Source organism: Semicossyphus pulcher, unplaced genomic scaffold, assembly GCF_022749685.1.
Source record: "Semicossyphus pulcher isolate SPU_LCO1_2020_fin unplaced genomic scaffold, fSemPul1.0.p SCAF_2, whole genome shotgun sequence".
In the NCBI taxonomy this organism is placed as follows: Eukaryota; Metazoa; Chordata; class Actinopteri; order Labriformes; family Labridae; genus Semicossyphus; species Semicossyphus pulcher.
In genome coordinates, this window is record NW_027211693.1 from 22,308,373 (window position 1) to 22,335,356 (window position 26,984).

Genomic DNA, 26,984 nt, shown 5'->3' on the forward strand with positions numbered 1-26,984 from the left:
GCAGGACATGATTTGCACTCCAGCCTCTCATTCACTGCCAAGCAGCGATCAGCGCTGCCTCAGGAAGTTCCAAATAAGGACAGGGAAATGGAAACCCACCGGAATAGGTCCTTATGTAGTCACGACCTTATAAGGCACGGCGGAGCCGGGCTTTCCGGCAGCAGCGCTGCCTGCTGCACAGATGGGAAATCCAAATCAAATCTACGGGGCGACAGGGAGAGAGCAAGAATTATGCTGCTGTCTGAAGGAGCCGTTCTGCTATGAAGACACATTGATTCTGGGCAGAGGAAGAGCGGCGTTGTCTTCGCAATTTACTGCGAGAGCTTAATATAAAGTCTCTCCTCTCTGCTTTCCCCCCAGGCCAGCGTCATGTGTCCTCCGCTGCAGTGACTAAATATGGGCTTCCTCCGCTCCATATATGGACATCTACGTCACGGCAAGAGGGTATAAAATGAGCGGGGAAACCTCTCAGCTCAGAGAGAGCCCTGAGAGCCCACAAGAGCAACTGTTAGAGCAGAGATAGATAGACAAACACATAGAAGTCCCTTATTGAGAAATATCACAACAAACATTCAAGTCAAAACAACATTCATCCAAGAAGGTCAACACCTGATTGGATAAGTTATTTAAATTAAAAATCGAGATTAATCTGTTGATTAATTTTGATGAGTCTTAGGGAATGAGTATAAATGACACTTTTGATTTTTCTGAAAAAACAAGTGGATCTTTACTCATCTCTGAGAGAAAACAAGAGGACAACTGGAGATCAAGAGTGACGGAGCATCTTCCTCGGCATCAGCAGAAGAGTGAAGCGCTTCCTGAACTGGGCTAAGTGATTCCCTCCACCTGTGAAGCAGCGCTCTGCCGGCGTGCACTCAGCCTCCCTGTACTCCTCCTCAGCAGCTTCCAGCGCAGCCTCAGACCTGCAGCTCCAGCACCAGCAGAGGATGGCTGCAGCCAAGACCGAGATGATCCTCCCAGCCCTGCAGATCTCAGAGCCCCTGAGCTTCCCTCACTCCCCCATGGATAACTACCCAAAGCTGGAGGAGGTGATGATGCTCAGCTCTGCGGGGACCCCCTTCCTGACCGCCTCCGCACCCGAAGGTGCAGGCTTCGGCTCCGGGGAGCCAGGAGAACAGTATGACCACCTTGCTGGAGGTAAGAGCTGAAGATTTGTCTCTTTTGCCTCTGGTTGTTTTTGCTGCATGTAAACTAAACATCAGATGACATCTGCTGAGCCTCACTAAACCAAGCTAAGAGTTAGGACAAATAAACAGCTGCAATTCATATTTATATTTAGCTTTTTATTATTTATTCACTTTGAAAAATAGTCAATAGCTTCAGCTTTAAATGAAGATTTTTTAGTTCTAAGTCTAAAATAATTAGTTTTCTCCTGACTTCTTGTGAAAAATGTTGTACTTAAAAGTACATTTGCAGGCTACAAGAAAATGTAAATTTTAGCTGAGTGGTTAAAAACATTTATACAAACACACAGAAGAGAAAAATTGAACACAAATGTATTGATAGCTCTTAATCCCTGTCGGCTCTCGGAGGACTCAAACAGTCCTCCGTCACCGCATGCCTCTAGACACTCCTACAGCTCAATTCAAATTGCATTCCTAAAACCAGCTGAACTGCAGTTTCGGTAATCAATTGCCTCGGGCTCTGTGATGGGCTTCAAGAATGTGCGTGTGTGAGTGTGAATGCGCGTGTGTGTGTGTGTGTGTGCAAGACAGGAAGACAGAAAGAATGAAAGAAAGATCGAGAGAGCGTGAGCAGGGGAAATGCAAGTACAGCACAGCAGCCCCTGCTGAGGTGTGGAAGAGATAGTTTTAGAGTTTAGGGGGAAACAGTTTAGTTGGGGATTGGTGTGTGTGTATATTTGTGTGTGTATGGGGGAGGGGGGGGTCCTCTGCGTGGGCACCTGACTGATCTGTCAGAAGAGAAGGGTGACACACTGTCCACTGTGCTGGCAGGGTTCCCCTCTCCCTCCTCTGATATCGACAGTTTGATTAATGTCTTCCTCTCTCTGTGCTCCCTGCAGATACGTTACCTGATATCCCCTTCAACTGTGAGAAGCCGGTGGGAGAGCAGACCTACTCCACCCAGAGGCTGCCCCCCATCACTTACACAGGCCGCTTCACCCTGGAGCCCGCCACCACCTGCAGCAACAGCCTCTGGGCGGAGCCCATCCTGGGCCTGTTCACTGGTTTGATGGGCAACATTGCCCCCAGCTCCAGCTCTTCCTCTGCGGCCTCACAGACCACCTTGTCCTCCTCTATATCCATCCCTTCCTCCTCCACTTCCGGTTCTTCTACCTCCTCCTCATCTCAGAGCTCCAGCCTCAGTTCCTCCATCCACCACAGTGAGCCCAACCCCATCTACTCAGCTGCCCCCACCTACTCCAGCCCAAACTCTGACATCTTCCCAGACCAGGGCCAGGCCTTCCCTGGCTCAGCTGGAGCAGTGCAGTACCCTCCACCCGCCTACCCTAACGGCAAGACCTGCAGCACCAGCTTCCCTGTGCCCATGATCCCAGACTACCTGTTCCCTCAGCAGCAGGGGGAGATCAGCCTGGTGCCCCCTGACCAGAAGCCCTTCCAGAGTCAGTCCAGCCAGCCCTCCCTCACTCCTCTGTCCACAATCAAGGCCTTTGCCACCCAGACTGGTTCCCAGGACATAAAGAGCGTCTACCAGTCCCAGCTCATCAAGCCCAGCCGCATGCGCAAGTACCCCACCCGGCCGAGCAAGACCCCTCCTCACGAGAGGCCCTACGCCTGCCCGGTGGAGACCTGCGACCGCCGCTTCTCACGCTCTGATGAGCTGACTCGTCACATCCGCATCCACACAGGCCAGAAACCCTTCCAGTGCCGCATCTGCATGCGCAACTTCAGCCGCAGCGACCACCTGACAACACACATCCGCACGCACACGGGCGAGAAGCCATTCGCCTGCGAGATCTGCGGACGCAAGTTTGCCCGCAGCGACGAGAGGAAGAGGCACACAAAGATCCACCTGCGGCAGAAGGACAAGAAGGCAGAGAAGGCGGGAGCGGTGGCAGTAACAGCAGCGCCAGTATCAGCCCCTTCACCTGCCTCCAGCTACCCTTCACCCATCACCTCCTACCCCTCTCCTGTGTCTTCTTACCCCTCCCCCGTCACCTCCTGCTACTCCTCTCCCGTCCACACTTCTTATCCATCTCCTTCCGTGGCCACCACCTACCCATCCGTGTCCATGTCCAGCACCTTCCAATCCCAAGTGGCCTCCTCCTTCCCCTCCTCAGTCGCCTCCAACATCTACAGCTCCCCCATCCCCACCCCGCTATCAGACATGCAGACCACTCTCTCCCCAAGGACAATCGAGATCTGCTAAGAAAGAGCAGAGAGAAAAAACTTTTACAGTCTCTCCGCACCTCTCCTTCCTAAAGGTTCTTTGAGGGGAAAGAAATCAGCATCAAAAGACTTTGTTTTCCCCTCCAAAAAGCACTTTTCTGTCTGCTCCCTGTGCAGCGTTAGGTGAATCTTGAGATTTACCTGAAAGTGAGAAAGAGACACATGTCAAGGACTGGGCAAAGACAATAGACGATGAAAAGGGATTTTTTTTTCTGTCTCTGTAAAACAAATGCAGCACTTCAAATGCATAAGGAACTCAACAGATAGAGAGAAGAAACCGGCACCGACGGTCTCTGCTATTAGGTACACAAAGACAAAGAGACAAACAGATTGGCAGCAGTCGTGGTGCTCAGGCACGTTCGCCCTTGCAGGCTCTCAAACAGTGCAAAAGACATTGAATGATATACATAAGCTACCATATATGTATATTGTACATGTGCCATGTTTCGTTTTTATCATTCTTTGGTACCATTGATGTGAAAAATGATTTGCATATTTGCATTGTATTATTTGAAGTGAGCAGGGCCATATTTTCTACATACTTTCTCTATTATGTAGTGATGATGCTGTGATACGTTTTGACATTGTTTGAAAAAAAAAAAAAGCACTTAAGTATTCAAGCATGAGTAAGAGTGATGTTATTTTCTGTTTGTAAATATCATCCACTGGTACTTTCTCTTTCTCTCTTTCTCACATGTGACATATCGCTCGGTTATATGGAAAACTAGAGAGACGAAAAAAAGAGGTTAAAAAAAAAAACAGACGAACACTCCCGTTATTTGGTGCCTTTTGTGAAGCCTTGCTGGCGTTGTGACTCGGCTGCGCGCGAGAGAGGATGCGCTGCATCCCGCCTTAAGGGTTGAGGGAATATTTTTGTTACAGAATGTAAGTCATACTCAGAGGGAGGAAAAGGGACGAGCTGTGAGGGCACCGCTTCATTTCATTCGAATGTAAGCAAAAAAGGAGAAAATTATAAAGTATATTTTTGTAAAACTGAAGTGTAAATATCCACATCTTCAAGAGCTGGAATGTTGAAGTTACCTACTGAGTAGGCATGGGATTCTTTTGTATGTTATATACATGCAGTTCATTATTTTGTGGTTATCTTTATTTTGTATTTGTGTTTGTTAAAACAAGTGACTGTTTCTGGCTTCTAAACACATTGAATGCGCTTAACTGCCAATGGGATATTTGGTGTACAAGATATCCTCCCAGAAATGAAATATAAATAAAAATATGAATATATATGTATATTTGTTTTCATTCTTTATTAAGTGTTTCCAGATTCTCCCATTAGAACCATATAACAATGTCTTCATACACGCAGGAACATTATATATTCCATCATCTTATATGTTAATAGTATGCAGATTAATGGTGGATTTTACGTAACTTCACATCACAGGGAGCCATTTCATCTGAACTTATGGAAAGCCTCCGTTTAAATCACCGCTCCAATTGAGCCTTCATTAAAGATAACACCATCGCATGACTCCCATGCCTATAAACACTGAAGATGAGAATTTCTTATCTTGATCCAACAAGCTCTTGAAGATATTAAGCTAATCTAACTTTCATTTTAGATCTCATGATACACACCGGCCCTCGCTGTTGAGCACACAGACTTCCAGCAATTTGATCTGGAGGCAAAATTGCAGAAAATACATATAAATGTCCCTTTTTCTGCAGTAAGAGGAATGATCTTTTGTGGAGGGATATTTTAAAACCGGCTGTGCTTAGACGTCGCAGGGTTATTTTCACAGAGTGCAGGTGAAATCCATCACACGATAATTACCGTCTTTTCCGCAAATGTGGTCGGCGAGAAGCTGTCACCTCGCAGGGAAGGAGCTGTAACACACAATTGGGCAATATCCGTGTAGGTTAGACTGAATTGTTGCACGGGTGCAGCGGAACACACTGGCCCCGAAGGTTTAACCGCTGTTTCTTTTGGTTTTCCAGGCAGAATATAATAACAGCCTCGTCGCGCGGTCATTATTCATCTGCCTCTGTTCCCTGGGCAAAGAATTCTTGCTACATGTTTGAGTATGAAAATAAAACAGTTTGGTTTTTTTAGCCTTTGTAGACAAGACGCTTTTTCTCTCCGAGCTTTGGAGTAATTCGGTGTTGTGAAACGCACAAACCAAAATACTCACAAATGCAAACGCAGCTAAAATAGAAAGAAGGAAAACAAGAAGAAGAGAGTGATGGAGGGAAAAGGAAAATCATTAAGATAATTGGTCTCTTGATCCCAAATTGACTCTCTAAATTAGGTCTGATGAGTTGTGCGCGTGTGTTTGTGCGCACATGTATGCATGCATTGGTGTGTGTACTGGATGGACTAATGTAGTTGTTTCCTGCTGTGTGTCTGCACGCTGCTGCGGCGACGTGCGGGTGTGTAATTGTGTGAAATCTACCGTGTTAGCAGCCGTTGTTCCGCTCTGTGTGTCCTTGGTTAAAGCAGATCTACCTGGACAACACCCGGTGTGTGTGTGTGTGTGTGTGTGTGTGTGCATACACACTCCTAAAAGCAGAAGGTAAAAATGGTCAATTTTCTTGGATGAAATCTTCCTCGCTGCTATAATTGAATTATTAAAATACACACATGTAAGAGGATGCACAAGAGAATCATACAAACACAAATCAGAAGTTGTGCTTGATCCAGTTATTATCATTGATGTTATTGCTGCATAGACAGCTACTCTGCCCTGGGTCCACACTAAACAAGATTATACATTGTGTCACACAACGGACAAAAACAAATCAAATACAAGAGGTAAAAAAATCTGTTTTAAATTTATAGTGTTACCATGGCAGTAAACGGCTACAGCCGTAGTTAGCAGTGTTAGCTAGCTTAGCTTTTAGCTCAGTTCACATGTCAGGTGAAGCCTTATTTGATTTGTAAAACAGATCTTATTATCGATGTGGGTTAAAAGTCGTTGTAGGGGTGTTGATCCGGCTCAGTGTTGATCTGGCTCAGTGGTTGAGTCTGCAGAGGCTGTACTGTTTGAAGCGACAGCACCGTGTTCGACCCCCACACCAGCCCTTTGCTGCATGTCATCCCCTGTTTCCAACGCATGGACCGCGGAACCGGCAGGGCCCAGGCTCGACCCACTTTTGAATATAAAACATTGCAGCGAACAACATGGCACCCTATTTAAAACCATATAACTTTAAGTGTAAAAATACACTTTAAAAATAACTGTAAATAACTTAGTACCTGTATGCTTCTCTTTCTTCACATTCATCATGAGCTGTACGTTTTACAAAGTCGCCAAAACAATACAACTCGGGTTTTGATTTGTTTCCCCTGTGATCTCGTTTCCATAGCAGCAGGTGAGCCACGCGTGCAGGAGGCTCATAGTTAAAGATGTTGCGCGTCGCAACGATCAAAACCGACTAATGAGACCGACACCACACAGCCGCACTTTAATCTTTTAAAACAGAGTAACAAGGTCCATATTTAACAGAAGATGTCCAGGTTTGGAGGAAGGTCCAGTAAGTTAATCGATCGTGGATGACTTGATACAACTTGATTTATTTGGCAAATACACCTGAAGGGGAGGGGGCGGGCCCGGGTACTTTCCGCTGTCCTCTCTGTAAATGGAGGCATGAAAGACCCCAAAAATAATCTTAAGTATAAAAAAAAAGTTGTACTTTCTTTCCAGTTAAATGTAACCCTCTACATTATAGAGAGCAGGGAACATACAGTCCTCTTTAAAGCTCTGGATGTAGGCTAACAAATCGCCCCATACAGGCCTGTCTGCTGTCCTAATAACGTCTATCACTGGTGGGTGAGAGCTGTGATCTCAAGGCACATATCGTCACTGTCGGGCAGTATCTCCAGTTTTTCATAGCGAGGTAATGTTTCTTATGTAGCGGACTGGGCAACATACAGGTGTTTCGCATGCATCGCCTCCACTCTGACGGCTCTGTTTGGGATGATGTTTTAAAGTGCAAATTGCTGGACAGTAATCGAGGTAGGACATGACTAACGACTGTGTTACCTGTTTTATTGTTGTAAGAAATCTAGCACTTCTTAATGTTTGTAATAATATTCTCCACTCGGAGGCACATCCAGATTTTTGGGGTGAAAAAATGAACGTAAAGACGTCCTGAAACCTGTCATTTCCTGTCATTGTTTAAGGCGATATTTTGGTCCCTGGCTGCGAATCAAAATCCATTCAGCAGCTTTCACAACACAACTTTCTTATTCCACCCTGCTTCTCTTTTACTCAATGTGAAAACCACCGACTGTGCTTCTCTCAGCCCCTTCTCATGTTGTGAGACATTACTTCAACCAGCAATGTCACAGTCCATAACCAAAAATACTGGAAAGACAGACAGCCAACATCCCTCAAAGTATGAGATTGCGTCGTCCATCATTTCCTCCTGCTCTGATTCCCGGCTCGTCCTCGCGTATCAAAGCTCAGGCATCGGGCCTGCTCTGTTCATGGAGGTGCGAGAGGAGCTGGGGGTGCAGTTGCGTCGTGGCTTCACTCTGTTGTAACCCACAATGGAGCCACCTCACGCACCCAATGGGGCTTCCACTTCAAGCGCCCTGCCTTTGTTCAAAAATGTATTTGTTCTCTTATTCTTTTTGGGAACTGTGTAAAACAAAAAAGGACGAATGGCGAATGGAAGCATTCTCTCTCCCTATCCACCCTCAAACCTCGTCCCACTACCACCTCTCTCGCTGCGTCTCCCTCTCTGTCTCTACCTCGCTCTCCCTCTCGTACATATTTTTGCAGGAGATGCTAATGATCTCCCCCCTCTGTATTCTGATGCAAGGTCTGTCTACACTTTTCCCTTTCATCCACATACAAATGTGCTCTTATTGCCTCTTCGCCCTCGGGCTTTTTAAGATGCCTTTTTGAAATATGCCGTTTGATAAGCACATCATTGGCCAAGTCCCCGCAGTGATTAGAGACCTCTTTAATGTGAGCAAGTTAGAGAGTGAATGAGAGGCTCCGGGGCCGGCAGCTATCCCTTCTCCTCTGCCCTCACCCCTTGACATCTCCCGGGCCGCTGGGGAGAGACGGGTATCGCGAAAGGACGACCCAGAGCCCGGCTCAGCGCACAGGCACCGTCGGCCATCCTCCGTCTCCTCATGGAGATTGAGCACAGGAGGAAAGACACTGGAGATTCTCCTTCACAGAGACGCGGTACTGTATGCTAGAAGGCTCGATTCTTGTACTTTATCACAGGGATATGACAGGAGGACTGCTCTCTAATGTCTTTTAAATATGCTCCATTGATCTCATGTTCAGAGCGCCGCTTCGCCTCGCTGGGATCGTTTTTTTTTATCTTGCTGCCAACAGGGAGGGCAGATACAGTCGTCAGGTGCTTTCTCCTCTTCTGCCTCTTGCACTCGACACCTGTTGAGCCTTTTGGGATGAGTAGGTTATATTTAAACTTGCTTGATTTCCAGCCTCCTCACAGCTACATTTCAGGTAGATTGCACCATTTACAAAGACACAGTGTTCGGGAAACGTGCTCGGCATATCACAGCTTGAAACAAATGTCAGTCAGAAAGTGTAAGTAGGATGAATCTGGCCAAAACGTAGCGGCCCATTAACATTCAATTACCTCCTCGTGCTGTAAATGAAACAAACCTGCACCAACAGATGCTCTGCTTTGCACATCAAGACACACGGGAGCACAACAGGTAATCAAGACGTCACAAATTTGCTCTTCGTTTCTGGGTTAAGACGCGTGAAACTTTTGAGTGCGTTTTACCTGTGTACCTGTTCAAAACACACGAGATGTAAGAGCAGCGTGGCTCACAAGCATCTTTGAAATTATTTGTGGCACACAAAAGAGATTTTTGACGCATCACTTTCACAATAATCTACAGGTGTCCTGGCAACTTTAGCTCTACTTAATAAGCCGTGCTTGTTTGAAGTACACGGCTTTGTACAGACAACAAAACAGTGCATGCTTAAGTACCTCCAAATATGACACCTCTTCAACTCAGCATCAAGTACACTACAGCTTCAAAAAAGGCACCTGGGTGGCTCTGAAATGCAAACAGGCCCTCGTCAGTCTTTATGTGTTAAGGCTAGTAAGTGGGCTCGAGTTGTTTTCTTTTCTGCCTATCGTGCGCGATCCCTGAGTAGGGTCTCGCAGGCTGGGTAAATAAATGCAGTCATGCCTCTCAGAGACCTGTCTGTTTGCATCAGAGGGGTGCATGTTCTGCAGCAGATGGCTTCCTGCTGCTAATTAGAGGCTTTTGACGGCATTGAGGAAGAAATTATAAATAACAACAGCTCAAACAAAGAAGCTAAAGGGAAGTGTTTACATGGCAGGCTAGTGTTGTTTGCCGAGTAGACGTCGAGTAGAGTAGTCATAATTTTGCTTCTAAACCATCCTCGATTGCTCCTACTCATTTATTTCCCATAATTCTGCATTTCTCTTTGACCCATTTTGTCCCGCATGAACCAGCAGGGTGCGTTTAAGGGTCACCAGTTTTACTTGAACTGTAGTTCAAGAGTTCAGGACAACCGCACAGTTGTCACAGCAGCTCAGATTAGAGGTGAGAGCTATAATGCAGTGAGTATGTGTGAGTATACGCCTGTATGTGTGTAAGCGCAAACCAGGGGCTGCATCCTTCAAAGGACGTATTTGAAGGCCGATTGCGTCACAGCGGTGCCAAGGCTGTCCCTTTCAAAAGGCTCCTGCTGATACGGCCGACATATGCGTCCTTTTCCCGGGACATGAAGGATCCATCAGGTGCATTCGGCGCGGCCCAGCGTATCCTGAGATTCATTGCGCGTCAATTCAAAGAAGATGGCGGACTTAAACGGCCGAGGAATACACTTTTACATGCAACAGTTTTGGATTTCAACTCTATCGACTCGCTAGAGTTAAATAAAAGAAAGGGGCCTTGAAACAAATTATCTTTAAAATAATAGTGATTTTAGTTATGATAGCTTAGCTAGCTACCTGTTGCTAGCGGTGTTTGGTGATGCAAGGTTAAGGGCGGAAATTCATTTCAGTTCGGCCTTAGCGTCTACACAGGCTACGAACGACTCATCCTACGTAACCTGCACCTTTCGAAGGTTGCAGCCCCTGAATTGAGACCCAGCTTATGTGTACGTGTGTGCCTGCAGGATTTGTGACTACACAACAAAAAACAAATATGTCTTTGATTGACATGTTCCTGTCCATTGAAGCATTTGAATTATCTTGTCACATGCTACAGGACACAAGAGAAACTGGACACAAATGCAGGCACAGAGCTCGGGCAGGCGGGCAGGTAAGTGCAAGAGTAAGTGATATTTAACCACAACACATAAAGGCTTACAGAGTCCAGGTATGGCAGGCAGGAGAATGATACAGGTCCAGAGACAAAAACAGAAAAGGCTTAGATTCAACATCAGGGAAAAGAAACACAATGAACTGGCAGAGAACAAAGAAAATCCGTCTGGCAATATGCTGCTGAGCTGATTAAGCAAATGTACAACAGGTGTGTGAGTAGGAGACTCTGGTGAACAGGTGAAAATAATGAGGGCACTCAAACTGGAGGGAAATTCACAAGGGTAGGATGTAAGGCCTCAGATATACTTGCTGCTAAACTTTGCGTTCGCGTACACAACAGGCTGCACCATGAACGTAATTGTTCACATACATGGCTATGCACTACGCGTGTTACTGGAGGATACCTTCAGAGGGCACATCGAATGCAACTACCATATGTGCAGGATGTAAACAACAGATAGGCGACACTCGAGGAGGTTCATATCATGTTCATTCTGAGGTCACGGCAGAAACAGTGACAGCTTTTGTGCGTTCAGTAGACAGAACACACCGTCTGCACCGCCCCAACTCCATTTCTCCAGCATTTTCCTCCATGCACGGACGTAACGATCCCGGACTTGTTTGCATTTACAGGTTTCCACATGAAACCACATATTCCTTTAAACCACAGCCTGACTGTATTATAAGATTAAACAGGTGCATTGTTATCACATTTAAATCCCTAAATGTCCGGCCTCTTGGCACTCTACAATAAGATTCATAGAGTTTGATGTCTCACTCTGATACATGAAAAGCTGAGAAACAGAGACCTAACACACAATCTGTATCTCCCCCCCACCCTCCAGATGTGCCCTGCTGTGACTCCACCACCTGTCATTCAAAAGGCGGAGGCCAGGTGTTTGATCTGGCACCGCAGCCACCTGTGCTGAGATGCACCACACACACACACACACACACATACACACTCCTGTAAGTGCTCTGCCATCAACATCAGCGCTGACCACGACTTAATCCAGCCCCGTGTATTCTGCCAAACATAATCCCTAACCCACTTATGAGGTAATACCTGTTGGAATGAGTGGATGATAAATAATGTAATCTGCCACAGATAGGCGGCTTTAGTCACACAACTGAGAGAGGAAGAAACAATATCATTGGTTGAGGCCAGAGATAATGAAATGAGGACTACCAGCGGAGGAAAGAGAGCTCCTTTGTCTCGTTGTGTTACAGTTTTGACTTACACTGACAATGGGACTGTGTGCTGTCGCTGCTCTGCTTTCATAATACAGCAGCAGGTATTACAGCAGCAGCTTGTCATCGGTGTGCTGATCATCTTTATTTAAAGGCTGAGCCGTAATCACACGCACAAAAAATGCAAATGTCTGCACAGGATGTAGAATTAGCTAAACAGGTGTGTGTGTGCATGCGATATAGATGTGTATGTGTGTGCCTGTCACACGTGCCTGTACGCTGTGCTCAGTCTCAGGGGTGACAGCATGATCGCCAGGGAGAGGGAGACATGAGAATTGGGGAGGAGAGATATGGTGAATGTGTATCATCATCTGGCCAGGTTTCCTTTCCCGCCCCCTCACTACAGCTGTCCTCCATGGCTGATCAAAGCCTTGTGCTGCTATATTTGTCCCTCAGTGATGAGGTGGAACTAATGGCCACTTTTTACACCAGCTGATGTCATCAGTGTGCTGCGCCTGGGGAGCAGGAGGGTGGGAGAGGCCAGGATACCTGCTGGGAGCTTCTGCTGACCACCAGTGAATGCATGTTGTATAAATAGTTTACATCAACTCGCATGTTTTATGCCAAATGTCCTCACTCTCCAAGGGTCTGCCAAAATCAGCATTTTCTGCTTTCTAGCAAATAAGGAGCAATTCACCCTGGAAAGAGCCACTGTCAGTCGAAGCTGTTGTTCTCTGTAATCAATAGAAGCAATAATATTTGAAATTGGCGCCATAGCTGTGGAGAAAGTTGTACAAACAGCTCGTGGTTTCGCCCATTCTACACTCCTACAGCATCCAGCATGCATTGCGTCTTTCCCTCTGAAAGGAACGGCCCAGCGAGAGACGCTGAGGGCAATACGGTCGTTTTCGCTGCAGGCAATGGCTCAGAGCGGTACAGAGTCTGAAATACGACGAGAATATACCGGTGGATCGTCTAAAAAATCTTCAGGTCTGCAGTCTACATTTCAAACCTGATGATTTTGAACGAGGCATGACATCGGAGGCGGGCGTCCTAGATTGAGGGAGTGTAGTTTAGCGAGCTCCCTGGCCTCCGCCAGATGATCCGTTTAAGTTGTCTGGCGGATGCATCCAGGGCCCATTGGAGAAGTGGATAGCGTCCTCCAAAGGCACAGAGCGAAAAAAAACTCTTTAACTGAAGATTGACACCACTCTCATGTCTGACCACAAACATGAAGACATCACCAGCAGACAGAGAGCTTAGCTTAGCATAAACGCTGCTTACAAACCAGTCGCTTCAGATTTGATGTGCGGACATGAAAATGGTTAAAAAAACGTCTTAATCTGCCTTTAGCAAGAAAGCAAATAAGTATGTTTTTGAAGTGGGGATGTATGAGCTACTTATCCATACCCAGTTTATACCTGCAGTAGGTGACGGTCAGCACAGCCCCTGTTTAAGAAGCGGGCCGGAATACCAACATGGAAGCTCAACTATGTACAGCTGAGGGAGGGAAATGCTGTTCACAGTGGAGACGAGACAATACTTACCCGAAAGAGAGAGGGAATTTTTATTGGTTGTTTAGTTTCATTAATTTATTTATTTATTCATTCTGGGCTTTTTTTTGTTGGGTACAGTTGTGCTCTTCAGCAAGAGTCTAGCGAGATTATTTGTCGTTGTTTATATGTGATTGTCTTCAGACAAAAGATCACGGCAGAAGTGGAGTTGTGTCAGTGTGAGCGTGAAGTGTTGATGTTTATAATCTGTGCAACGAGCTGCACGCAGATGTCACTCAGAAAGAACAGGGTCAAATCTACACGGTGACCAGAGCACAAACACAAACAGTGTATGGTGGAGACAAACTTGTGCAAAGGAAAGGTCTGAACGGCGAGGTTAAGAGGTGAAAAAAAAATACTAAAAATAACGAGTACATTGATTTTTTTTTCAGGTGGGACTTTTGCTATGACTACATTACGCTCCAAACTGAAGTGGTACATAGCTTAGCTTTTGTATCAGTACTCCGGCCAGCTGACCATCTTCTACTGTAGGTAATACACTGACCACTGATAAGCGCCTCACACATCCCCACTTCATAAAATCCAAGGTAATTTTCTGACGTTTTTATAGATACAACCCTTAATAATCCATGCTCCCCTCTTCCTCTCTCTGTCTGTCTCTCCTCGTCTGCCTCCCTAACAGCTAGTTAACAGTGAAAGTGTGTGCCGCCGCGAGTCGAGGCGAGGCGAGCACAGCCACATCTCTGTCACATCCACACCGTTCGGTCCTCATTTAGGGCCTGTGACTGCATGCAGTGGCATGTCAGCATCTGTCAGCTCTGTCAAGTGTGTATGTAGGCTTTTACGCTTCCTAATGTGAAACAGTTGACAGGTTATTACTGCAAAAGTGAAGTCATGAGCCTTGACCACAACTTTAACCTGGGAAGATTTGGGCTCAGTGCTGAAATGCTTTGACAAGGTGAGACAAGCAAAGTTTTCTATACAGTCGAGTGAAACCTCCAGGCCAGTGCAAGATGTACATTACTGTATCCTGGCTATCCTGTTTCCATTAGGATACGTCTGTGAGCAGATCATGAACTCTGTGTGCTTTCAACGCTTCAATCGCTTGGCTATAAATACCTTAGATGCCCCCTCAGTGAAATTACCCCTTCAGCGGCCCTATCTGCTCCTGCCCTCCATCATTTTCATCCTCTAATGTACGTGAAGCTGCTGGTAATGGTGCTAGATTACAAAAAGTGCATATAACTTATGTGTGTGTGTGTGTGTGTGTGTGTGTGTGTGTGTGTTTTTACAGCTCACAAATATCCCTGCAGTTAAGTATAATTCACACACAGAGGGCCACACATTTGACCTTATACAGGCACGCACACACACATCTGCGTGCTCGCTCTACACCTCAGGGTGTGAGTGTGTGTGTGTGTGTAATGTGTGCATTTAGCTCTGTACTGCTGCTTAATAGAGTCCTCCATCGTGAGTAATGACCCCAGCCTTATTTTGTTATTCTATCCAGACCAGCGGGCTAAAAGTTGCTGTGAGGATGAGAGGGAGGGCGCTCTCTTGCTCTGAAGCAGTAAAACAAGCAGAAATGTAGTCCAATAAATGTTTGTTTACTCATCGTGTTACACCTCCTCACCCGTCTTCCTCTATGGATGTGTGCAGATTTACAGTCCCCTGTTTGACTTTTACCTTTAACATTATTCTTTGTGTTTAATACACATTCACAGAAATATGTTCTATAACACACGTCATTATAAATTACAGTCAGCAGAGTCCTGGACGGGTCCAGCATACACACCTGCACTTGCACGCTCTTGCAAAGCAGAAGCTCTCCAGGCCACATCCGGACCCCTCCGGTTAAGAGAAGCCCTGGGACCTGATGCATGAGGAAACTCAGAGGCCCAATCACTCACTGTGATGTGCTTTCACAAGTTTTACATGTGGAAACATGGATTCATACCATACCTGCTGCTTATTGGACAGAATGAATCACCAACTTTGATTATCAGTGGGATGATATTTAGTTGCCCTTGAACCTGAGGTTGCCGTGCAGACAGAATATATCCTCAGGTGTGGTCTGAGGAGGGCGTTAGCCACCTGGAGCATGGATATGAGGAGGAAGAAGAAAGATTTTTTCAGCTATCTCCAACTACATGACTTTATTATGACTACAATGGCTGCTGGACCGTACCTACTACGGCACCAATGTAAGAATTATTCCATCATGACTACTATCACTAAAGTGTATGGCACTCTTTTATGAAGTGTATCTCTGTCTGTCTATCTGTGGAGCCTGCAGGGATAGTTTAGATATAGATTGATACAATTTAACTTTCTGCATCAGCTCAAATACAACCCCGACATGTCCCCCTGTTACATGTGGCCTGGATGAAGGAACATACCTACATTCTGTCGGTGCCCTAAACTTCAGGGGTTTTGGCAGGGGGTATGTGACACTATCTCTAGCAGTCAAGGTGTTGTCTTCCTCACAGACCCAGAGATTTGCCTCTTTGGCAACTTTGCAAACTCTAACCTCAATAAGAGCAGGGCGCCCCTTTCTTTTTTTTACCCCTGCCCCTCAAAGAGCCCGAGTACGCCACTGAGGATGGCATTGTTGTCTTGGATAACTATGTCATAAAATTGAGATATTCAATCACAAAAATGAGACAGAAGTTAGATCATAGAGACCTTGACTTTTGACCTTTGACCACCAAAATATCCATCAGTTTAACTGTGAGTCCAGATCATAGTTTGTGCCAGAGGAACCCATCTCTCCTGGGTGTCCTGAGATATTGTGTTAACATGAAAGATACAGGAATAATGGCATGAGTTTATTTCCAGCACATTATGATGTCACAGTGAAATTGACCTTTGACCTTTTGGATTGAACATGTCACTGCTTTTAATTTCTTTTAATAGTGGGACAGAGGGGCCGAGAGGACTGGTTATAGTGGGACAGAGGGGCCGAGGGGACTGGTTATAGTGGGACAGAGGGGCCGAGGGGACTGGTTATAGTGGGACAGAGGGGCCGAGGGGACTGGTTATAGTGGGACAGCGGGGCCGAGGGGACTGGTTATAGTGGGACAGAGGGGCTGAGGGACTTGTAGTGAGAAGGTACGGTCAGAGGAGTTTGATCTGCAGCAGATTGATGAGGATTTTGCGGTACACAGTGCTTGCTGAAAAATGTTCCGTTTCGTGGGCACAATAACAAACTCACGGATGGATGTAACTCTCTTTAGATGAGAGCGTCAACAACCAGTGTGTTGCCCAGCAACATAGTGTTTTTCCTGTAGCTTTCAGGTGTTAATAGCACACATAGTCAATTTGATATGTTAATTTAACATTTAGTTACAATCTAACATTTACTTTAAAGTTCAGTATTTTTATATTATATATTTATTAACACCCTGTATTTCTATCCCTGTCTGTGCATTATGAGGAGACATGACAGGAGGAAAAACATGAGTGTGTGTGTGGCCCAGGATGTGCCGTGGTTGTCGGCGTGTGAGGACATGTGTGTGTGTGTTTATTTGTGATTGTTTGTGTCTAGGACTGTATTTCTCGCCCTGTTGCCTGTCTACTGTCCATCCTCTCTCTTTTCATTCCTTTTTCTCAGCCGGCTGCCTTTCCTGAGTGTGTGTGAGTGTGTGTGTGAGAGAGAGAGAGAGAGAGAGAGAGAGAGCAGGTGCAGGACTTAAGTTGTCACTCTATAGATTTATGTCACATTGGAGGACTTGCTGTTTACCAGGAAACATCTGTCCGTCTCTCTGTTTGTGTGTCTGTTTGTCTTTCTGGGAGCAAAGCAAGTTTACAAATGCACAGACGGACGATCAATAAGCAATGAAGCATGAGTCCACAACAAGGTTTCAGCCATTGATGGAGTCTGGGTTTCAGCTTTTGGCTCCCATGTTCACAGTGAGGGGGAGAGCTAGCAGGTCGTCCCTGATGATGAGTAACTACGAGTGTTCAAAGACGACCAAGCAGACGCCTTTCTGGACTCTGGACAGGAAGTACTTTGAATGTCAGAGCTGCTAATATAACCAAATAATGAGAACCTAAATCGTTGATCACATTATTGATGAGCATTATCCAGTAACGAACGGGTCATAGCTTCTTATTATTGCAGTTTCAAGTCAAGCAGTCAGACTAAACAAGCTAGCACTGTAGCCTACATGTCATGGCCAGACTGTGTGTTAGTGGTACTGCAGAGGGAGGGCCAATCTACACAGACCAAGTTGCATTAGTGATGAGTTAACATGATGCTGAATATGCTGCTGCTGAGCTATTTAGCCATCTAACATACAGATCGGTCGTTAGCTAGCTGCGCGCTTTCCCATGTCTATTTTTTTGGTCACTCGTTCAACAAGCTAAGGTTCAGGACACGACGTGCCCAAAACACATTTTTCCATCAATTATTTTTATAAACATGTATAAAGGTGGCTGATCACTGCTGGTTGACGCACTTATAAAACGTGTCCCCTGTCCCGTCCCATCCTTCTGACTGTACCTCATTTACATGAACTCGGCTCTCGCCTGTCGCTATATATTTGGAAAACATCCTTAAAGCTGCCGTGAGGAACTTTTGTTTGTGTTGATTTTGGCGCCCCCTGTGGACAAAGAGGTACCTCCAGTCTCTTTGCTGATCTTGTACATGTGTAAAAAGTATTTTTTTTACAAACATTCTCATCCTGCTCTCTTTTAACATTCAAACGTCCCACTCGCTGTGAACCTTTGCCTTGGAAAACATAGAAAAACAGGTGACTTAGCAGCACGAAGTTAATCACCTCGTCTGACACCTTCCCCCCCCGGCAGTGAATACAGGCATATAAAAATATAATCAGTCTTGTCGCTGATGGTCTTGTTTTCTTTTGTAGCTCATCGAGGCATCTGAATTAATTTTGGTCAGTTTCATAACAAGCTCAAAACTCACAGGAGCTAAACAAAGAAAGGTGATTTAAAAACTGTGTTCACTTTTTTTGGGCATAGGCACAATGTGAGAAATTCTAATTGGACTGAATTTAGCTCCATCTCTGGGTCCAGTATCTCGTGGATGCTCTGCAGATGATTAAACACTGATGTCACAACCTTCTGCTAAATTTGAGGCTGTTTCAAGGTTACGTTTCTTACTTAACAGTACCCTGAGAACAAGAACGAAAAATAGTTGGCTATTTTGAAAATTTTTTTTTACATTTCTTCCCCTTTGGTTTCTGAAATTTTAATAATTTTTTTTCAGAAGGACTTGAAATAAAAGTACGAGGGTTAGGTAAAGCAAAAAGTTGAACTACACTGTAGGCCTCAAGTAATTATAGATTTTTTAGGGAATCTAAAAAGAAGAGATAAAAGTGTGATTCAATAAATACTTTACGTCTTCATTTCACTCACATTATGAACAGAATAGGACATTTTTAATGCGAGAAATGCAAAAGGTTTTGTTTTTTTTCCACACAGCTTGATGTCTGCAACAATGCTAACATGCTTATGTTCAGCAGGTTAGGCTGTTCGCCATGGTGGAGTTTAGCCTCAGCATGCTAATAAATGCTAATTAGCACCTACCAAGCACTGTAAACAAGTGAAGGGCAGCTCAACCCGACCAGAATGTTGTTTTTGAGGTAGGTGCTTTCACATATTTTGACCCTAAAGTTTGACCTGATGGTGGCGCTGGAAGAAAAGTGAGAGGATCACATTAGTCACTTTGTTTCATCCTATGGAACCATTTATATTTATCAGAATTCAAGGCAAACCATCCAATTGTTGTTGAGTCTGGATACCAGTCTTGATTCAACAGACATTATACATGCAAAGCAGATGTAATCCACACACTCATCCCACTGTCTCCACCCCTTTATGTTCTATACAGTAAATGCATCACTATGCTAATAGAGCTACGTTACATTATAGACTGCACAGTGGTGTACGAATAAACGCTGCCCTGTGAAGTGTCTGCTACAGCAATAAGCTGCAGGCTGACAGCGAGGGAAGCAGAGACAGAGCGAGCGAGGGAGGGAGGGAACACTGGAGCTGAAACCAGAGAGCGGGCCCAGCCCAGCCCGGCTGGCGGCCCACCACCACCTCTGCAGCCTCCCTCCACAGCCTTCATGTGATCCCCTCTCCAGGAGCCAGCCAGCAGAGGAAATGTCAGTCTGCTAGCCAGCCAGGAAACCTCCATGCCCAAAGAAGGAGCTTCCTGCCCTGACACAGCTCTTCCTGTGGGCTATGTAAGGACTTTCCTGCCCTCGCTCCCTCTCTCTCTCCCCCCTTGTTCTCTCTCTCCCTCTGTGTGTGTCTCTCTCCCACTCTTTTGGCAGGCTGCCCTTCGGCAAGCTGCCTCAGTGCAATCCTTTTTTTCCCTTTCCCTCTCGCTAGGTGTGTTTGTGTGTGTGAGCGTGTATTTGTGTTTGATTTATTTCATTCCGGTCCATCCACTTGGAAAAATTAATGCAGCGTGTTGCAGCGCAGTCAAAATTATTAACCCATCTACAGTTTATTGTATATGATGCACTGAGTTTGTGTCCTGTGTATCTTTAGAGAACATCTCTTATGGGGCCTGTTGTGTTGATAGAGCAATTAACCTCATCCTGCTCCTTCCAGCCGCCTGTTAGCCTGTTTTACAGACTCGTAAATGTCTTAGAACACCACAGCTCAGGGTGGAACATGTATGCAGACTGTCTATAACTAACTATATTATTCTGTAGAGCTACTGTACAGCTGTGTGAGAACTACTTATAGTTCTCTTTACAGTTCGAGGGCTCTATATGTGAAATTGTGACACCTAGGAGTTCAAATTACTGATAATTGGTCACGTCAACAGTCGTCTGTCCCGACTCTCACAACTGGGAATCTTGCAAAATCTCATGCGGCCAAACGTAACTTTAAACGAGGCAGACGACGGGCAGAAAGAATTGGCAATGATTGTTTATTGACTGCTTTTTTTTTGATGATGAAAAAGGAAAATCTATGTATGGGGTGAACATTGGCTGTAATTATTGCTTCCCGTTTGCTTTTGCCGCCATGCCTGCAGCTGTTGTGCTTCCCAATTGGCTATCACTGACAATCCACAGAGTGCGTGCCCAGCTGCCCTCGGGGTTCCCCCCACCCAACCGGATATCGGACATGAATATTGAAAGTTTAATATTTACGATTTAAAATCAGTGCGGCCACGATGTTCCTCTGAGCAGACAGGTGAAGTAAAATCACTCTTAACAGACCTCACGCCACAGCACAATTATCAGGGGGCCTCCGGCGCTGCCGCCTCACAGCTAGAAGGTTTCTGGTTCGACTCACAGTTTGGACGCAGCGGGCCTTTCTGTGTGGAGTTTACATGTTCTCCCCGTGCATGCGTGGGTTCCCTCCAGGTACTCCGGCTTCCTCCCACCGTCCAAAGACATGCTCGCTAGGTGTATGATAACTCTATTGCCTGCAGGTGTAAATGTGTCAGCCCTGTGATTGACAGGTGATCAGTCCAGGGTTTACCCGCCTCTAGCCCAGTGACAACTGGGATAGGCCCCAGCCCCTCGCAACCCTGAACAGGATCATCGGTATAGATCATGGATGATGGATGGATAACATGACATGCCCGCTGTCTCTCTGCTCTGAATCCATTGTAAAAATCTTGTTCATGTGATCAGAGAGAACAGGTGAATAGGTGAGCCCTGACCTACAGCACTGTACTGACATATTTCATTGCTGCAAAGGAGGAAAACAATATTTTCATTGTGTTACAGTAAAAACAAAAACCAGCACCTCCGTCAGTCACAACCCAACTCACATGTGTATACAGTTCACACGCAGAGACGTGCTGTTGTGCGTGTGTGCGTTTGAAAGCGTGCACACAGAAACAAACCCCTGTCTGCCACCACAGCAGTATGGAGCTCAGTATTTATCTTACAGCTGTAGTTAGCCCTGAGTGGTTCATTTCATCTGTACCGCTGTCAATTGTATTCAGACGTGGGAGTGGGAGCACGGGGTTGCCTCGCTGTATCTGTATCTCCCACAAAGCACAGCGGCATGCTACTGTTACATTATCTGATTTATGGCAAAGGGGGGCGAGTGAGAGGCTTTGCAGCTCGGAGCAGGTTGGCAGCGAATATATCAGCTGGCTCTTTTGTGCAGAACATTGAGCTTTTTTTCTTCTAAAATACATCACTGCAAAGAGTATTTGATCAGTGGCTGCAAGTAACAGATAGACGGATGGCTGTCAGTGATTATATCAACAGCATTACATAAGGTCTTTGTTATAAAGGATGGTTATAAATACATAAACAGATAAAAAAAAGTGCAAGAAAAGGAAGAGGGAAGTGTTGTATGACCATGATGTAAACGGAAAAGAGGTGAAGTGGATTCATACGCTTCTGTTATCAAGCACAATCCTTCTTCTAGCAGCTTCTTAATAATCACACTGTTCAGAGTTAAGTGCTCATAAATGTACAGTGTGTCTGCTTCCAGGGCTGAGATTTTGATTGCAGCTATTACGCAACTTCTTCTTGCACTCTTTCCTTGCCAAGAGATGCTCTGTGAAGGTGCAGAAAACGTGCAGCCTGTACCTCGCCTGGATAGTTTGTGGAAACACGTCTGATGTAGCAAAAGGAAACTTAGTAGGCCGTGTTTCAGGCTTCAAAGCCAGGAATTAAACCCTATGAAAGGGGACTTTTTACGTGGTCTGTAAAGAGTCAGAACAAGACTCTCACCGCAGAGAATCACAAACCTCCACTGGCCTCGAAACATTTATAGGCAGGAGTGAAGGATGTAAACAGGCCGTGGACGTCTCCTCTTAAAAACCGCAGCAGTGGCACTTTGTGAGAATCAACAGATTAATTGAATTCCAAAGAGGAAGAATTTCTTTTGATGTGCGCAAATTGATTTCAACAAAGTGGTAAGTAGTCATTTGACAAAATGCTGCAGATTTGTAGCATCAAAGCTGTTCAGATTTGGTTGTGAAGGTGTTGTGCTTTGACAGGACGTTCCTTGACATGCTGTTACAACACTGGAGGCTTCACCATCATCAGACTCTGTCTTTCTCCCTCACACACACACGCTGTCGACATGCACTCGCACACCCTGATGCACACATACAGTAACATGAGTTCTCTCATATGGCTGCCTGTCTTGCAGCAATTACATGATGTGCGGTAATTGCCAGTCTCTGAAGCGGGCTCTTCAGACACACTTCAAAGGGAGCGGAGCGCGTCCACGGACGCAATTAACAAGATCAACGGAGCCCAGATGAGCTGGCGGGCCCCGCGCGCCTCTCCCCATTGTTCTCATTTTCACTCTCATTAGCGGGTACGCGGTGGGTGGGGGGTTTGGTGGGATGGGGCTGCATGGGCACCTGCGGAAAAGCGGGGTGCGCGGCGCAGGGAGAGAGTGACACGGAGGAGCTCACACTAACGCAGCGCAGGGACGCTGGTGTTAATGATGGTTGTCTAAGCTACGGGAGGAGAGGGCACAAACAGCCAGCTGTGGGTGTCGAGGCATGTGAGGAAGTGGAGCTCACTACAGAGAGGCAGAGGTGTGTGTCCCTTTGTGTGTGTGTGTGTGTGTGTGTGTGTGTGTGTGTGTCTGATGCACCTGGGAGAGGATATCACCACGGCAACTGGATCGAGGCTGTCAGTGCACAGGAGACACACACTCTGAACACACTCCAGATAAGTCAGCCTTGTCTGGTCCATGAACATCTCTAGTGACACCTAGAGGACACCAGGCGGAAACAGACAGACAGACAGGCAGACAGACAGATGCCTCTGGATACTGTTGGTATACAGTCCAACATTATTTCACGTCTAAACCAAAACCACTGAGGAATTTATATATTTTTCCACATTTCCCTGGTGAAATTTGTCACTGCTCCTGTTCGGGGTAACTGGAGTTGATCCTGAGTGTTGGAGACAGTTAAAGTATGTGATGATGCATCACCGTTCATCAACTGCTCCACAACTTCTCCATCCTTCACTTCATCTGTCTTTATGGCCGTCCAGCTGCTCTCCAGCAGCCCCCGTAAGATCTGAATATTGCATCTCTGCGGCACCAATTCAATTTCTGCAAGCAATAAACCAAACGAGTATATATATGGTACACTACAATGCATTCACCGCCACCAAAGGGGAAAACATTTAACTTCAGTTGTTGTATTCTTCCAGAGTTGGGTTTCCTGCCGTCTAGACCACTTTAGTCTCGAGTTTTTATTCGAATGCAGCCTGGTTGGCTTGTAAAAGCCGATTGGTTGGAGCTTTTAAGTGGGCCTTTCATTTGTTTCTCCTGAATGTTTAATGCTACGAGGCCCAGTGGTGCATAGGAAGACTTTGAAATGTGGGGGGATGAACACTGAATTGTGGCACATGTAGCAGCGACTCTCTTCATGTAGGTGCATTAAAATACATTAGTGCCGCTCTGCTCCGGAGTTCCTCTGAGATAAACGGAGCAGAGAGGTGAGGGGAAGGTAATCACACTAACCTGACACTTTGCAGTAATTTCCATCCTTTGCCCACCGCGGAGGAAATCGTCCAACTTCTCCAACATTTAGTGTGACAATCTTGAATCGAAGACAAACGTGTGACAGGGAATGTGTGTCATTTTTCACACAACAGCAAAACTGGACCAGGCATTGTATTCACATCGCGCAGCTCAGACAGACGACATTAAAACATCTAACCCCGACCGTGCTCTATCTCTCCAGTCTGACCCGGCCCAGACCGCACGCTTCCTGTGCCAAGCCACAAGAGGAGCGGAGGGTGGGGGAACAGGGACCATCGGCCTGCTGCAATAACAACAGCTTACAGAGGACTTTAATTTACACCCAAGAAAGGCTGGTTTTCTTGTACATGCTATTGTTATTGTCATTTGGCTTTTACAAGCTGGAGTGAAAAATTGCTTGTGTGAAAACAAGGTATTAAAACTGTTGGATGTGTTTCTTGCGTTGGCAGACGGCCTGTTGATGGTAAGAGACGGAGCTAGCTATAGTTGGCCGCCTGGCTGTGATTTGTTCAGAGAGGCAAGTGCTTTGGAACAAATTGTACGCTGCGGCTGAGAGTATAGAAATTGCAACGTTATTCTGGCTGCTTAAAGCAGCTCCGCTCCATGTGTAAGAAAGAGAATCTTGGCTGATGTAGAAACACGTTCCTGCCCGTGTACACACACACACACACACACACACACACCATTAAAGCACTCTTGGCTGGTACAGATACGCGACATACAGCACAGTTCGGTAAATGTCTGTCTCTGCAGCTTAGCGAGAAAGAGAACACTGTGTGAATGTGTGTTTACATCTCGACTCCAATGCTGTGAACTTGGTTTCACAGCGGCCAGATGGAGATTTAGCATGTGAACATGCGCGCCACAGAGATGAAAATACACATAGTGAAAAGGACTAAAAACAGAGAGTCTAATCAGGTCTGACTGAGAGCGGCTTTCGGATTTGGGGGGGAAAATGTAGTTCAATTACAAGGTTTTGGAAAGTCCTTCAACAGCTGGGCCAACATGCCCATTCAAGACATGAAAACTCAATTTTCCAACCAACAGATTACAGCCTGAATCAATGACTCTATGTACTGCAATCAATCATGGTTACGTGCATTAGAAAAACAAATCGGAGTGTAGCACTCGCGAATCGCAAGTGGTTCTCAGAAGAAGAAAAAAGAAGCTAGAAAATGTTGTTTGTTGAAATACTTAAATTATGTAATAGACTCCAGACACGTAAAAAACAAAGCTTTTGACCCACATCCCATCTGCAAGAGCGTCGTTATTTGTGTGTGTGTGTGTGTGTGTGTGTGTGGATGGGAGTGGCCATGACTGGTAAGGGAACCAGCAGACAGACAGACAGACAGAGCGCGCCTCAGCTTTAACAGGGCCTGTGTAATTATGGTCAACCACACTCCCCACCACCACCTTTATTTATAGGGTTGCAAACACACTGGGGCTTCACAGTGCTTTTCCCTGCACATTCCAGCACACAGGGACTTTTTGGTGGGGGGGGGGGGGGGGGGTGTAAACAAATGATATTTTAAGTAGAGTGTATGGCGTTGAGATTTTGTGTGTGAGTGTGTGAGTAACTAAATGTATTTGGGATTTCTAAGATTCCACAGTGTGTGAAAGATTGGCTTCACCAGATGTTTAGGCCGAGAGGTCGGTTCACTGGTTATCACAAGAGTGCCTCTCCTCGTTCCGCGAGTCAAGTTTGATCAAAAAGGAGAGTAACTCACGCTAACAAATACAGACAGGGCTCATCAAAGAAACATGGTGCTGAGGTTTGGTCAGAATCAGTGGGGAGGGACGGCCGCTGGCCACAATCCTCTGAGGACGGCCAGCCCATTCACCCGGTAGCCTTTAGGCATGAGCCACCGTAGCCCGAGCCAGCCGTCACCTTGGGGATGCGGCAGAGCGGAAGTGAACAGACATGCGAGTTAACATGAAGAGAAAAGAGGAAACGCATGGATGGGACCCGGTAGCTGCCTGTTTCTTCACTGGTTGACTGGGAGCATTTCCATCTCTCTCTCTCTCTCTCTCTCTCTCTCTCTCTCTCTCTCTCTCTCTCTCTCTCTCTCTCTCTCTCTCTCTCTCTCTCTCTCTCTCTCTCTCTCTCTCTCTCTCTCTCTCTCTCTCTCTCTCTCTCTCTCTCTCTCTCTCTCTCTCTCTCTCTCTCTCTCTCTCTCTCTCTCTCTCTCTCTCTCTCTCTCTCTCTCTCTCTCTCTCTCTCGCGCACTTTGTGCCGGTCGAGCACATCTGCTGCACAACTGAAGGAAATGTAAAATGTTCAGGATATCCTGTCGTAATGAAACTCCAGGTTGAATGAAAGAGGACGGGGTGGATGTGGGAGGGGTAGTTCATGTGTAATGCCTGTTGGTGGACACAGAGTGGTGACGAGGCTGAGGGCCGCATGAGCGGGTCCTGCAAACCGTGTGTGTGTGGTGCAGTGGGGAGGGCAGGGGGCTCATATTGAGTGCAGGTGCGCTGTGAGAGACTGAGAAGGGGGCGGGGTTATAAGATGTGAACAGAGAAAATTAGGGGCTTTGAAGAAAACCAAGGACATCTGTGATTATGGTGTAAGTGTGTGTTCATGCATGCCTGACATGTGCTTGGCTGCTGCAACCTCAGGTGTTCCATCCATCCATCCATCCATCCATGACCAGCTTGTCTGGAAGCAGTTGGGTAAAGCAGGATCATATTCAGGGGAGGTAAAAGACATGGAAAGTCTGTGCTCTCACCTTTAACCTCGATACTCATGCTGGCGGTATCTCACCTCGGCCAATGAGCGTGATAATTGATGGAGCTTGATTTCATGCAATATCGAGCTCCTTCACTCACATGCGCGGTCCGCCCTCCCCGATCCCTCTGTGGACCGTCGCCTCCATTCCTGCAGCGGTGTAATTTCCTCTGTAATGCACTGACAGAGCAGCTGACCCAGCTGGAACAAACGCTTCTCTGGATTCAAACCTTGTGTGTCTCGCGTGTCTCCGGGATGCAACTCCTCTGCTGCTTCTGCTGCTGCTGCTGCACAGTGCTTACTCCGCTTTGTGCGTAAATGCACAAAAAGCACACAGGCAGTCTCTACAGAACCCAGATGGCTGACAAATAGGGAATCATAGGAGCCACAGATAAACAGAAGACAGAGAGGGAATCTTCTCACAATAACAAGCGGCGT

General features: G+C 46.2%; 1 protein-coding gene across 1 annotated transcript; it reads left to right on the top strand.

Moving 5' to 3' along the window:
- Nucleotides 1–489: 489 nt before the first annotated feature.
- egr1 (early growth response 1) lies at nucleotides 490–4,643 on the top strand. The gene is made up of 2 exons (XM_069669574.1): nucleotides 490–1,158; nucleotides 2,045–4,643. The coding sequence occupies exons 1-2, from the start codon at nucleotides 948–950 to the stop codon at nucleotides 3,370–3,372; spliced, it is 1,539 nt and encodes a 512-aa protein (XP_069525675.1). The 5' UTR covers nucleotides 490–947; the 3' UTR covers nucleotides 3,373–4,643.
- The last annotated feature ends 22,341 nt before the right edge of the window (nucleotides 4,644–26,984 follow it).